This window comes from Haemorhous mexicanus, chromosome 10 (genome assembly GCF_027477595.1).
Source record: "Haemorhous mexicanus isolate bHaeMex1 chromosome 10, bHaeMex1.pri, whole genome shotgun sequence".
Classification (NCBI taxonomy): domain Eukaryota; kingdom Metazoa; phylum Chordata; class Aves; order Passeriformes; family Fringillidae; genus Haemorhous; species Haemorhous mexicanus.
This window is the reverse complement of record NC_082350.1, coordinates 18,534,417-18,549,877: the sequence shown is the minus strand read 5'-3', so window position 1 is coordinate 18,549,877 and position 15,461 is coordinate 18,534,417. Positions and strand designations below refer to the sequence as shown.

Sequence of the window (15,461 nt, the reverse complement as noted above, 5' to 3'; positions counted from 1 at the left end):
CATGACCCAGCTTAGCACATTTTTGCTTAGGAAGAAAGAAACAATATTTTGAAAGAAACAAATGTGCCGGAGTTTGGAGTCTGTTTTTTGTGAGCTGCCATCTTAACTGGGCACCATAATGAATTGTTTACATTGTTTTGAAGCAGACACTGAAATGCATGAACCAGCCCAAAAAGGGGGCAAGCAAAACTGTACAAGTTTCCTCAGTAGAATAAAAACATCTTTCTGCCTTCCTACTAGCAACTGTTCTTTAGTTATCCAAAATAAGACCCAGCTGGAGTGCATGCTTGTATAGTACAGAAACGAAAAATAAAATATAGTGCCCTGAGTATTTTTATTCTCTTAAAAGCGTGGACATAATTAATCATTAATAAAAGTGAGACTTTTGACCTCTGTGAAGTCAGCAAAGTTCTACAGCCTATTTTCAGTTTCAGCTGAAGGGCTATGAATTCCATCAATTATTTGAAAGGCAAGAGAAGGCCTTGCTGAGTAAGAATACCATGACACTGTTAGGCTCTGGGCCAGGTACACAGCGAGATACAATTACTGCTTCCGTTACAAACTTTTGGGGAATTTGCCTTTCTCTGTTTGAGTCATGGATTTCCTCTTTCCCTGAGTCCCTAGCATAATCCAGAGGCTGTAATGCAACTGAAAAGTTCCTGCTTAATGCTTGCTCTGCATTTGTGCCCGGGACAGCTGTGGTGCAGATGTGCAAGAGCAGCACTCACCGTTCGGTGATGGATCCACTGGCTGTGGCCGTACTCCAGGGTCCCTCCCAGCTCCCGGGTCAGCTGGCTCTTGTCAATGTAGCCATGCAGATCAGAGACAGAATTTAACATGATGATCTGAAACAAATCCAAACACACTGGACTGAGAGAAATAATGAGCCTTGCAATCATTGTTCCTAGGATCTGGGTTTGCCTGAACATAGATGACCACTGCAGTTCCACCAGAGGCCGTCAGTTCTCATTTTGCATTTTTTCATGCCATGGCCAAAGTTTATTTTCCCTACATTTTGCCTTCTTAATGTGTACATGGACATTCTTGAACTAACTTTGGTTTGACATCATCTTCTTCCTTGCTGGGCTGACTCATTTTGCATGTGCATCAAGAGCAAAAGTATGGTATTCATAATGCTCGCACAAGCTTCGATAACATAATTTATTCTCTAGATAACATTTATTTACAGAGAAATTGAGGCACAGGCAAGTTAAACACCTTCTTCAACACAAACTACTTGATCCAGGGAAGTGCTGAAATGAAACCATTGAGAATAAGATTTTTCTTTCTGTTTTCTGATTTTTTTTTTTTGCACTGTATGTTCACTGAATTCACTGGCATTTTTCCATTTAAAATCATAATGGAAGAGAAAGGAGAAATACACCTAGATAAATTCTTTTACTTTAGAATTGCCTTACCACTAGACTTGCTTGAAGAAAGCCAAACAAGATTTGAGTTCAGCTTCAGATAAGCAGCATTAACTTTTGGCAACCACTTTAAATTTGTCAACACAAGTGGTTACACAAGTAACACTCATTTACTGTTGTTCCAACAGCTAGACGATATGCCAGGATTTCAGCAACAGAAGAATAAAAAGTTGAGCACAAATGACTAAGAATTTAAAATAAATAAATGTCAAAAATATGTCAAATGTGTTCCTTGACCCTATTTAAAGAAAGCTTAAGTGGCTCTGCATGTCAGCAGGCTCCAATGGAGCATGGTAAATACACTAACAAACACTGTGGAAGTGAGATGAGTGCAGATGTATGGAGACAAGAGGATGCATATTCTAGGCCAAGAGTGCTCCAAGAAAAGCCTCAAGAACAAACCTGGACAAGTTTTTAGCTGATCTTTACAGAATCTTTCTAGAATAATTCAGGTTGGCAGGAACCTAGGCCCTCTAGTCCAACTTTTTTCTCAAGGCTGTGTCAGCTGTGAGATCAAACCAGGTTGCTCAGGTCTTTATTCACCTAACACTGAAAAACATCCAAGGATTGAGATTGTACAACCTCTTTGGGCAGTCTGGTCTGCTGCCTGACTGTCTTTGTGGTGACAAGTTTTTCCTTATGTCAAGTCAGAGTTGCCCTTGCTTCACTTTATGTCAGTTATCTCTTATCCTACCACCACTGACCATCTGGCTGTAGTGCCCAGTAACCTGGAGGGACTGGAAAGCTGCTGCTGTGTCATATTAACCCTCCTAAGCCTTCCCTTCTCCACGTTAGGCAAGCACAGTTCCCTCAGCATCTTCTTACAGAACACATGCTCCAAGTCCTGTCTTTCTTGGCTTTCCAAGAATACTCCAGGTTAATATTTTTCTTGTACTGGGGGAACCAAAACTCAGGGCCTTCTCAATGTGAATTAATTAGAGCCAAGTAAAGGGGGATGAATGGTTGTCTCAACCTGTTGGTTTTGCTCCTGTTCATACTGCTCCTGTTAATGCAGGATGCTGATGGCTTCCTTTGCTGCCAGGCCACACTCTGGCTCATGTACAGCTTGCTGCCTACCAAGTTCCTAGCTGCTTTTCTGCAGAGATGCTTCCCAGATAGTCAGGCTACAGTGTGAATCATTGTCAACAACAAAACTGTTGTGTTGTTGGAAGGGAAGAACATAAGTTATTTCTTGAGTAAGTAAATCCTTGTGGAAGGAAATTCTTTCCCAGTTCCAGGACTTTGCTTTGCCCCTTTTGTATATAAAAAATAATATGCTGGTCAGCCCATTCCTTGAGTTTTTGTTCCAGTGGCCCTGTCTTGGAGTATACCATCTGCTCCTTCTGGTTTAGTGTCATCTGCACACTTGATGACAGCGCAGCCTGTTGCCTCTTCCATGTCACTGATGAAGACATGAAACAGGGCAGGTCCCAGCAGGTATCACTACAACACTCCACTTGTTGCCCACTTCCAGGCAGAGTATGACCCATTACCATCACCCTCCTAACCCATCATGAAACAAGTTTTCAAAACCACGTGTAGTCGTCCATCCATCCAGACTTTAACCTGACGTGGATACAAGAATATAGTGGAGGATGCATCTGGCCCCAGGGAGCCATACAGGCCAAAAATTGTCAAGCAGGCAAAGAATTGTCTCACTCTGTTCTTTTTCACTTCCAGCAGTCCATCTTCTCCTTAACTGCATCTTTAAATGCAGAAACAAGGAGATCTTGTTGGTGAAGAAACTGTGGCAAAGAAAGGTATCTCAGCCCAAGTTAAAGGAAAAACTGTTCCCTGAATGTGTTATGAAACACTGTTCTGTTATGATCAAAGTCAGAAAGCTCAAAAAGCTGCATCATCTTGAAAAGGCCTCATACGGCAACATTAAGTCTATGCACTAATTCTGAATTGGAAATCACATTTGAAACAGTAAATCTTAACTGCTTTGTAGCTCTTCCCCATCAGAGATGCTGCTGACAAGTTGGAACTCTTCTGATACTTCAAACCTCACTGAAACCACAGAGGTACACTGTCACACAGTTTTATTTTAGGAAGAATTTTATGTTTGTTTTAACCTGGTATGCTCAGCATGAACCACTAAACAAACCTATTAATATTGCCATCTATGGTGGTACCCAACAGGGTGTGGGTCTTCACCACACAAACATTCCTGCAGGCCAAAGCCTATGAGCAATCCATCTGAAAAACCAATCTGAGAGAGCATTAGCATCTCCCATGCTGCTTGCCAGACAGGAGACAGCCACAGTCAGTCAGCTGGAGAGTGGAAAGGAGCAGGAGATTAGAAGAGAAGGATCAGTGTGGAACATGGAGCTGTGGGGGGGCTGCTTCTGGATGGGTTAGGCTGTCAAAAAGAAGTCACAGCCTAAAAACTCCAAGGAAGTACTTGCTATGGACAGATTGTTCAGACTTTTATGTATGTTCTGAAGATACTTTAATTCACTTCTTATGATGGGAGGTTCCTTGGGTGCATCTCTGGGTATTCCTTTTGAATTCATATATTTTAATCTCAGATGAACCCTGCTGTGTATCCTATATTTCTATATCTTGATTCTGGCTAATGATATCTAATCAAATCACTATCCCAATAGAAATTTACCTGATGAGGTTTTATTACCCACATTTGTATGTCAATGTGATCCTGCATTTCCTTTTTGTGTCTGGTTGGTTATTGCAACCTTTATTTCCAGCTCCTGTTTGATCTTCTGGTTTCTACTCATTCCAGTATTGATTTAAACCAGTAAATCTATTTTACTGAGCATATTTGCAGGGTGATAACTCAAATAAATTATTAAACAAATGTTTCCTTAACAAACAAACACAATATTCTTGGAGCTCCTTGTGAATGCTCATGTCTTGGTCCTGACTCACAGTTGTGACAGGAAATGCCACCCATCCATGGGCCAGTTATGACATGAATGTTGTCATAGGGCCAAACACAATACAAAAAAAACAACCTGCAAACAATTTAAAAGGTCATGGTGATATTGAAGGTAGGTACTGATCCCTAATTCCTTGAGTAAGGACATCTCCAATGGAACAAGAACTCTGTGGTCCTGTTCTCCTGCTTGGCATTTAGGATGCTGTTTTCAAGGAGGACAAACAGACATTGTTCTCAGTAACTTCCCTGCTCTGAAATTGGGGTATGCAGGACATACCCAGATGGTATTTTTAGAATGGGCAACCCAGGCGAAAAGCCCTTCCAGAGAGCATGACAGATCCCAGGAACTTAGAACACCTGTAGTACAGCCCTAAGAAACTTAGAATAGCATCAGACATATGTGGGCAGCCTGTCTATAAATCTGACAGGCTGTCTACAGCTATCCGGGCAGGAGGCAGCAAGCGTGTCATGCTCTTCCTTTTTGTAAGGCTCCTCTCTAAGAGCTCTGTGGATGATTTTGAGCCCAGGATGGCTCAAAATATCCAAGATGACCCCAAACTAAACTGATATCTTGATTTTCCTGCCTGTAAGAAAGATAAGTTAGCATTTCATACTTAATGCAGTGCTTGACCCCTGTCTAGAACTAACCTCCCTTCCAACTTTGATCCCTTCCAAGTTTTGAAATGCTACTCTGATATCAAATAAATTGTTAAAAGTAGAGGAAATGCGGAATTGTTGGAAAATGCCAGTCCTTGATGAAGTTGTCCCTGTCTGGGCTGCAGTCACTGGTAGAAAGGTTGCTATAGCAACAGATTGTGGCATATTAAATATAGGTACATCCATTTTTTAAAGTACTATGAAATATTTTGGTTTGCATTCAAATGTAATTTTTTTCATCAATTTTGCATTTTACCAAAAAGCCACACTTACCAAATGACAGTAAATGTTACAATTTAATCACAGTAACCAAATGTCTGTTCATGGTTCCTTTCCTGTGTGCACTGTAATAAATAGCTGCTGTCTCTCACTTCAGAAGGAGCAGAAAGTGGTTTTAACACCTGAACTTCAAACTTGAGTTTCAACAGAGCTAGAATTTGTTGAAGGAGAGCCATAAGTATTTTGCAAAACAACATAAACCCAAAAGCAAAATCCAAAACAGTTATCTGAAATCCCTCCAGTAAAGTCACTGTGGAACACAGTATGAGTCTGATCCAGGATGAAATATCATCAATAATCATAATTCAAGTTTATTTATAAAACTTAAAATTTTTTGACACCACATGCAAACATGCAGCTAAAAACAACTCCTAAAAGACCCCTCATAGAATAATCTCCAACTCTTTCAGGATTGATAACCTTCTTCATATCACAGTCTCATCAACATACAGCATATGCTAAGTGCATATAAAAATAACTAAAACACAAACTCTGAATCTTAAGGGCATGGGAATCATAAAAGACATTCAGAATAAACAATGTTAGAGGGACAGTCAGTGCTGCCATGGACAACCCATCAAATAGTGCAGAATTCAGCCCTAGGCTTCTGCTGCTCTGTAGTCCTGAATACTTATGTTTGTCACTGGAGTCTACCTCTGCCTACATGAAGGGAAGATCTCCATTGAGTTAAAATGCCAGTACTTAAAAACTGAGCCACATTTTATAGCTAGACTGGACATGGGAATGTGTCCATTAAACATTATGAACTATCCACTGCTAAATAACTCTTTGGAGTCACCACATAGACCAAGATGAAAGGCCCAGGTGCAACTTGCAATCCTGGGTTATGGGAAATTGCTGACAGCCCAGAACTGCAGAAATGGAGAAAAGAAAATGCATGGACGAAAAACTGCATGCTTACCGGTACCTTCATTTTAAAGTCATCTCGATAGAGTTTAATGCCAATGTCAGCGATTGCCCTTTGGATAAAGCGGGAGGGTCTCAGGACAAACACCAGCTGCAGGTTTCCTGGAAATGCTCCCTGCAAGAAATATAGAATTCTTAGAAGGCACATTTCTACCTTACAAGGGAATTTTCAGCCAAGTGTTTCCTCACCAGTAGGGCAAAGCAGGTAGGACTTACTGAGTCTTGCTCAGTCCAGCTGCTCATTGCCTCAGCTGGTCCATTCAACACTTGCTCGTTGTAACTATTTCCAAACCCAACAGGAAGACTGACCCATGTATTTTACTGCCCACCCACATGTTGTTTCATCATACAGATTTATCACAGAGCTCCAAAGTTCCTGAGTATTGCCTTACTCCCCCAGACCCCAATCCCACCAAGTCCCACTTGCACCACCACACCAGAAGTTTTCCCATTTCTTAGGCTGCAGCCACTAGAGGGCAAAGCTGGCTGCCCAGGTTGGACTGGTGAGGGAAGCTGGTAGCACAGATGGGTTCCCCAAGCTGACCTACCTATTCACTCTGCAAAGGGTTTTGAATCTTTTTAACCTCACATATTTTTACACACAGGCAAGCACTCAACATGTTCATCAGATACGTCCCTGCCTGCAACACCCAGCCTACATCTCTCGCACTCCTCTGAGCTCATCAAGCATAAAAAAAAGGACAATTTCTTGAAGAGAACATCAAAAACCCCTGAGAATGAAAAACATTTCTGTCTAATTACCTTGAAAGAACTTAAAGTCACCTTTGTCATCCCACCATCCCACACCTCTGTGTGTAAGTGCTTGGTCCTCACACAGTGAATGCTCCTAGTAAGAGATGCATAAAACCAGCTGGTTTTTTTAGCACTGAAAATCAGTGCCCAGCTCTGACTTTTGCAAATAAGCTATTGAGAGTTTCTGATAGAGATAATTTACTACTGTGCAAACACAAATCCCTTGGGATCTATTTCTTTCATAAGCAGGCCACGTCATCCCTCCTCAGGGCACAGACGGGGTACCTCTTAATACCCTTCTAGGAACTAACTTCATATTACTATAATTTATATTGCAGTCAACCCAGAAAATAAGGAATTTGTCCTAATTCAGCAGTAAACAAGACTGTAATTTGTCTCTGCAGCTTCCTCCCTCTCTTATTTAACACTTACGAGCTGCAGGGTCGAGGAGAATCTGCATCCACAGCCAGAAAATGGGAGCTTAAAATGAGCACAGGAGGCTGTATCGTGTGCTGAAGGTTCAGCAGACAATTTTAATTTCTAGAAGATAAATAACAAAAGCAAGCACTTACTGCTATTCGTGTCAGGGATGCCTTGACTGCACTCCATTTGTCCCGTCGTCTGTCTATGATGATGATGAATCCAATGCTGGCAGCCTCCAGACTGCAAAACAGATGAAATAGGTGTGCTGGGTTACAGGGAGACACTCCTGTTCCAAGGCAGAGAATTGCAGCAAAACACAGCCTCCGTCACACCACGCTCAGAGCCCATTATGAAAACACAACGTACAGTGGAAAGAATGAATATTTGGCAGAAACGCGCATGAAAAGTAAAGCCGGCAAAATTTCTCTTTCCAGCATAAGGCTAGCAGCTTACACAAAACATGAATATTTTATCTGCTGAATCTCTCAGCTGCTGTGCTGCTCTGCTGCCAGTCTAGGTGACATGAATAGTTCAGGATCACAAATTACACTGTGCTCTTTTGAAGACAAAACCCCCAGATATTTTTTTTTTTCTGCAAAATTAGACACCCCCCTACAGTCTTCATTCTCCAAGTATGCTGACATCTGACAGGAGCACTGAGCTCCAGGGCATCAGTATCCCCTGACTTGTGTGCACAAAGCCCCAGGAATTCTGGTAGGCAAAGCAGAAAATGAAGAGTTCTATTTTGCCAATCACAAAATTGTTCTAGGGTTGCAAGTCATTCCAAACTCTCCTTTTCAACATACTGGCTAGAATAACAGCTCCTGTTCCTTCTCAGTGCTTTTCAAGGAGGATCTAGGAGGCAGGGATTTGGTGCTCCATTCCTCCTACGTAGACCTCATAAATACCCCATCCTCTCTTTCCCTCTCAAAAATCCCACTCTGGAGTGCCAGGTTTCAGTGGGACTGCTCTTCTCTCTGCCTTCCAAGAGCACTCAGCATTGGAGAAGCTAAGAAGTACACACTGAGTGTCCAGAACCTTCACTAAAGCAGGATGGCTCAGCCATCTCAGAATAAACCACAGGCAGGCAGGAAGAGTATAAATGTCATAATCAGAGGACATACTGCAATCAAACATCTTATCATGGGTTAAGGAAAAAAAATGGTTTAAAGTATCTCCTTGATCCCTATTCCACCTTCCATACAAGGACCAACTCAGGAGCTGTTTCCATGGGTCATTTTATCCAAACTCATGTCAATAATCTACTGAAGACTACCAACACAGTAACACATCTGAGCTCTTGTTGCAGCTCTGCAGGATCAAAAACTGAAAGCCTAAGTATTGTGCAAAACTGGGATGCCATGTGAATGCTCCTAGTAGCTCATACTGCTAACAGGAAAACTCACTAAATTTTCCAATGCAGTATTTTTACAGCATTCCTCTGAGGATTTCAAAATTCAATGACAATACATGACCTTTCCTCTTTAGTAGTGCAACATGCAGCTCTCTGCAGACAACAGAAAATATGTTTGCAACAGTGCCTTTCAAGCACAGGGAAGAGAATTTGTCTGTTTTACTTTTTATAAATACACAAATGTATACATACCCTTCAGTAGTCTTAGATATACACAAACACATACATATCCTTCAGTAGCTCAACAAATATTTCACAGAATAAAATTCCTTGATAATGTTCAAATAAGGGCAACAAAGATACTGTGTGTGTTGCAGATTGTTACAGAAAGAGTGAGAAACTAAAGATAAAAGTCTCAGCCCGGGTCCTTCACGTTCAAATGATGTTCAGCACAGCACCAGTTATAGTCACTGAGATAAGCCAATGGTACTTGCATGTTTGCTTTTTGATGTGAAGGTTTTTTTGTTGTTTTGCTTGTTTGTGGGATTGTTTGTTTGGTTGTTGTTGTTGGGGGGGTTTTGCAGATTTTTTTTCTTTTTAGATAGATAGGACTGACAGAAGTCCTAAATTTAACCAGGGAAACAGAGAGAGTGTCAGCAAGGGATCCTATTTCAGCATCATGCTGAAAGGCCATGCCAAGGTCTGAATGTCATTTGGCACCACGGGATGGATGCAGGCACACAGCCACGGGAAGAGGCCTGGCCGAGATGGCAGCATCAGCACAAGTGCATGTACAGCTGAGAACCCCCACTCCAGCGTGCATCCAGAGAAAGTTTGTTTAAGAACAAACACACACACACACATTCTATCAATGTTTTCTCATTGTCAGTACCGTAATATCTCTACTGTCATTATGAAAATGCATTGGGGTTTCTTCAGTTCTCTGAAAAGGAGGGTTTTGAAGACAATCCTGAAGAGCAGATAAACATCGGGCTTACCTCCAGAATAAATTCTGGCACATTTGCCTAGATCTACAGATGTCTGGCAGAAAGTTTCTTTTTCCCTGAATGAAATATCTGCAATCAGCAGAACTCTTCCACCCTCAGCTCTATGTTCAGGTTAGCCCTTGAACACTGACTTGAGATGTTGAATTCCTGACCTCTTTTGGAAGGAGAGAAGGACACCGGTTTATCAAAGTACTTAATCCATGTCAAGTTAAAGAGAAAGAAATTCTGGCCATGGAATAAAGCAAGTAAAAAAGGGCTTCCTAGAGCTATCTAGTGCATGCACAGAGACATGCATGTGCATACACCATGTTACTGAGCATCTGTGGATGTGTTTGTATGCAGACTCCTTTGGTGGAGCATTCTCATGAGCAGGTGTTGAATCACAGAGAAAATGAATCAGGTTACAAAAGTCTCACTGGGCTGATCTTCAACCCTATCATATGTTTTGTCAGATGAGCATATAAGACTAACCATTCCAGAAGGACTTAGAAAGTTACAAACACTAAGTGATGTTATCTGCAATCACAGAGCTTATCTCCACAACTAGCATGAACCTGATTGTACAGGCTATGCAAAATCAGACACTATAAAAGACAGATATTCTCTCTGTCTGGAAAATGATGCTGATTTCTCTTGTTCACTGAGCTCTGAAGAAGGAAGTATTTTCTATGATAAATAGGATGAACTGCTTTTCAAACTGTACCTCATCTTACTTGATTCATGGCCATACCATTTGTAACTCCAGAAGAGTTAGAGACAGTTCTCTGTTCTTAGTTACTTTGTTGGATACCTTCACACTTTCTTGAGAATTAAAGTAAAAGGTGGACTCCTAGCAGTGAAATTACACACACAGGAATACTGTTATATTATACACAGCACTATCTAGTACAGCAGTGCTGGCAAAAGTAACAATGCACACCTTTTACTGCTTGCTGAGGTACATGGCAGAGACACTGTGTGCATGGACCAGCCAACTGCAGATTGACAGGGCTCTGCTGCACCCTAACAGGTCCACTACTTGGGCCTCATTGAGTTTGAACTCCATATAATTATGTCATAAATCACACAAAGCTTGCTGCTCAGGTTCTTCTAAATTAACATCTTTCTTTCTCACCATTTACAGAGAGAGTGGCAAGTTTCAAATGGTGACAGAAAAAATGAAAGCAATCTTTCCAAAAGTACTGCAATAAAGACTAGAAAATATCCTGGAAAATTCACATCCCTTCAGTGTGGTCTGTGATGAACCTAAGAGCCAAACCAATGTGCTGGTATGCAGAAAATGTACCTTGAAACTCCAGCTAGTCACTGACCATTGAACAGGTCATTCAGAGCAAACTGAGCAGTCACTTACTCAACACAGGTTCTGGTGATCCTGTTTGTAGAGTGAGATATTACTCCCACATACCTCATCATCTGTAAAATAAGTATATCACAGCTCTCCTGACTTACAAAGTTTTGAAACTCAATTCTTCATTCTTTGCACATGACTGAGATTCCTCAGGGGAAGAGAAAACACAGAACTGAAACTGAAACAAAGCAAAAGTCCATCTAGTTCAACACCCTGAACCCAGTGTTGGTAGGTAGTGGGTGCTGAGACAAAGGCAGCAGGGAAAAGAGAAGGACAATATTTCTCTGAGTATATTCTCTTGGACAATATATTCTCTTGGTATATAAGTCCCAGCGTTAAGGAATAAATTAATTTCTCCAGCCTGGGTTTGCATTTGAGCCATTGTGTCCAGCTGCCATTGAGGGAGCAATCCTTCATGAATTCGGTTAATTTCTTTTGAATGCATCTGTGCTTTTGGGCTTCACACAGGCTGCAGAGGCTCAAAGGGTGTCTGTCTGTCATGTTGACATTGTAACATGCTGGTTCCCCACATGCGACAAAATCACTGCGAATCATCTTCCTGCATACCAAGTACAAAGAACTGAAAAACTACTTTTGTGCTTTTCTCAGCCACTGCTGCTGTTGAATATACCCTGAGGCTGGTCACCCTCCCAGTCCTGAAGGAGTAAAGAAATATTCAAAACAGAGTTTCCCCTGGTGGAACAAAAGTCCCACAGAGCAGAGTGAAACAATGAAGCTGTTAAGTTCACAGTATGTGGTTTCTCTCAGCTTGCTTTGGCAACTCTTTAGCAACAACTTTGGCAAATACACGTGGGTGGAGCTCTGAAACGTCTCGCTCAAACTTGAAGGAGGCACGTTTTCTGCTATGATCCTCTAAGCATCTTTTTGCAGAAGATCACAGGAAATGATAAATTGTTGCTGTGCTTCTCACTAGCGCAAACAGCCATGGTCTAGAGACAGGATCAGGGGACTGAAAAAATATTAAGCTCTCTTAGATAAGCAAAAAGTAATTCAGCAGTCATGCCTTAGCACATTTCCTCAGAGCAGGGCAAGTCAGTTTGTTTTACTATCCTTATAAAGCTGCAGGCAAAAAGCAATGAAAACATGCTGGCTGTGCAGCAATCTCCAAAGAAACGAAGTACCTGAAAGCACATGGTGCTTGCCAGGATCCTGTCAGTGGGGCACCTCACCTGCCTTTTCAGCCAAGGAAAAGCTGCGTGGAAAGGTGCACTCAGAGAAAAAGCAGTCATGGGGCCTGTGTGAGTATGGGGCTCCTTCCTGAAGCAGCCCTTCCCTCATTACATCCAGTGCCCCCGAGGCTTCTCACAAACAACCCCTCTTAGCTCCCGCTGATCTGCCATCCTTGCTGCTGCTCTTCAGATCTGTTCCTGTTCCAATTCAGTTCAACCTGCCCTGTGTGAAGCTGTCTCTTCCGTGACACAATTCCTAGGGCCTCCAGTAGATAGGGAAGTTTCATAACGACTGGAGAGATGCAGAGGCATTGTTATGTCCTGGTAGCACCACTAAAGTCAGAGAGCCACTGGGAAAGCAAAACTCTCTAGGAAATCAACAGAAATTTGTGCTTAGTCTCACCTGGGAATGCTGGTTAGATAAGTGACCACATTCAGAAAATCATCATCAGGTATCTCACTGAATCCTGCAAATTCTGGAAAGGTTATAATGGGTGCCCCATCCTTCCCTCTTCCTCCTGAAAAAAAAAAAGTCAAAGTTTAGAAGGTGATTTTATGACATTGGACAGACTGGTCAGTACTCAAGTGGGAAAGACTGGCATATTTCTTCTTGTAAAGCAACCACATGCAGTAATGATCATCATCTCCAACCACACAGAAGTTATGAGTTTCTCACCAGCTTGGGCTCAAAGCTGAGAGCAGACTGAGGAGGCAGCAGCACATAAAGCAACATGATGAAACAAAGATTTTGTTAAGGGTACCTTATTGCTTCATTCTCCTTAAATTAAGGATATTTTCCCTGAGTCTTTCTCCTTTCTGTGCAATCTTTATGTAAACCTATTTTTTGCACCAGGCTCAGGAATTGTGTAACAACCCAATACTGAGCATAGTTGTGCTGTAGACACAATTTTCTGAGTCATTCGTCACACACAGAGGACTCTTGCCCAAGGGACAGCCAGATTCTGAGCTTCTCTTTAGTAAAGAGGAAGCTCTGAGGCAGTAAATTACCTTCTTCAGGAAAATATCCAATAAATTATCCCATTAAGAACATGGGATGGGGGGGAAAAAAAGTGTTCTCATTCCTTGAAAGCACCCTCTAAATCCCCACAAATCATCCCTGTTTCCTGGCTGCTCCCATCCACCATTGCCTTTCCTTGTTGATAACCACAGCTGATGCCACAAACCAGTTTCTCTGCTCTGTTGGTGGTCATTGCAAGGAGGTGCTCCAGTAATTCCTGGCTATTTCTCTGTGGAGTGGACAGTCCCTTGCTAGTCCTGGTCCTGCCTCTGCCCTATCCTCACAGCCTCTGTTGGATTATTTAAAATCCCTTCTGGCCATGGAGAGCTGGAATGCTGTGGAATACAATGTTTGCACAAGGTAAAACTCAGAGCTCTAGAAAATAGGAATTTTGAACAAGGAAATCCTTTTTCTTCTTGACATCTGGAGACATGTATCAGCACACTACCTTCAGCCCCTCTTTTCCCTCCTGAAGGTTGGTTATTTCTTTGATTACACCTGAAAATGACTCAGTTATCTTAGATCATTCACTAAACTCACCTTGCTAGGGAGAAAACAGGCCTACAGAGACTCAAAAGTGTCTCAGCCAGGAGGGAAAGCCAGAAAGCCATTATTCACACTGCACTGAATTGGATTTCAAATGCTGAGCAGAGCCACAGCCTCCACATTGACCTCCCCACTGGCCTTGGGATGCCAAATGCTGATGCATGGCAGCTGGACCTCCAGCTGCACTGTCTGCAGTCAGCACTGATGTAGAATATGCTGTCTTGCAAATTTAGTCAGGCTTTCCCCAGACTGCTGCACTCTAGACCAGCAGGTACCCAGTTAGGCTGGTTTGTTACAGATTCTCAGTGACATCTCCTGGACACAAACAGTAACAGCCAGGAAAATTCAATTTCAGATTTGTCTGCTGTCTCTTTGTTCAGAGCTCAGTGCAAGCCAAGGTATTTCATACTTGGTATCTTGTGAACATTCACAGGATTTCTGGGCACCAAACTTTCCCATTCACATATTTCAAACATGTGATTATACTTTAAATGAGGGAGATGTAGTAACTTGGAATATTTTTGTGTAAAGCAGCAATATTTGCCACTGGAGGATAAGGTAGAGATTCCCCTGGATTCCATACTTCAACACCTGATAGTTTAGAGGCAGTTATACTCAAGATTTGTTCAAACTACAAGTTTCAAAGGGCACTTCTAATGCTCCTCCTGCTCATGAGGATCTCTTTGTGTCCCTTTTATTTCATCTCCTGCATCTCCATTCACGGATGTGCTCTTCTTCTCCTGGCCTCTTCCCTGAGCTGGATGAGGCAGGCTGATGATGCACTCTATGTATGTGGGTGTGTATTTTTGTCATGGGATCTTCTCCTATAAAAAGCCATCTGAAGAATGAATGTAAGCAGACTGAACACTGACTTCTTCATTCCACCACTGGCAACAAATCTAAGACACTTAGGAGCAGCCTCAGACTGAACAGTCAATGAAGAGTCTGCAGCTCTTGCCTCTGACTAAGGCACAGGCCCTTTGCAGCTCCTGATCTCCATCTCATTCTCCAATGTGAAGAAAACACTTCCTGCTGCAACCACACCAGAACCCTCAGATGGTTCAGCAGAGCTGCACTTCAGACAGGGAAATAAACAAGGAAACCTTCAGCTCCTGCCACGCCAGGAAATTAGGGGGAAGTTTGAGGAAGTTTGGTATTCAGAAATTGTTAAGTGCTATGATGAGAAGAGAAGTGTTGAGTGACAAGAAATACCACAAATATGTTACAAATGGTTTTTTCCTGCCCATATCTGAACTTCAAGCAGTAGTTGAGTTACCAAGGAAAATTATCTATATCCATTTGGATAAGGGATATAAGGGAAGCTCTTTAAATACTGAGGGTGTCTGGGAAATTGTCTCTTCAGTAGAGAGCAATTCCATACATCTAAATTTTAATGTCACTTTTTCCCTGACACTAATCCAAGAATTGCTGCAGTATGCAAATTTCTGCAGAATGTGGATTGACAAGCTGCAGCCCTTTTTTCCTTGGCCATCAACCTTTCTTTCTAGGGAGTTGCCACAAGATTTCTTCGTCCTTGAAATACTTTAGCTAGATATTACTCAGTGTCTTGAAAGGGCAGACAGCACAAACTGTCCCAATAGGGACAGTCTCCAGTCAGCAACATAGCAATAAG

At 42.1% G+C, this 15,461-nt stretch overlaps 1 protein-coding gene across 3 annotated transcripts in view; it reads right to left on the bottom strand.

The window, feature by feature from the left end:
* Window positions 1-15,461, bottom strand: part of MCF2L2 (MCF.2 cell line derived transforming sequence-like 2) — a 131,981-nt gene that overhangs the window by 95,138 nt on the left and 21,382 nt on the right. For all 3 annotated transcript variants that reach the window (XM_059855699.1, XM_059855703.1, XM_059855700.1), the window contains exons 3-6: window positions 12,668-12,782; window positions 7,515-7,605; window positions 6,185-6,304; window positions 729-845 (exon numbers count right to left, since the gene is read on the bottom strand). In XM_059855699.1, the coding sequence (XP_059711682.1) occupies window positions 729-845; window positions 6,185-6,304; window positions 7,515-7,605; window positions 12,668-12,782 (443 nt within the window). The remainder of the gene's footprint in view (window positions 1-728; window positions 846-6,184; window positions 6,305-7,514; window positions 7,606-12,667; window positions 12,783-15,461) is intronic.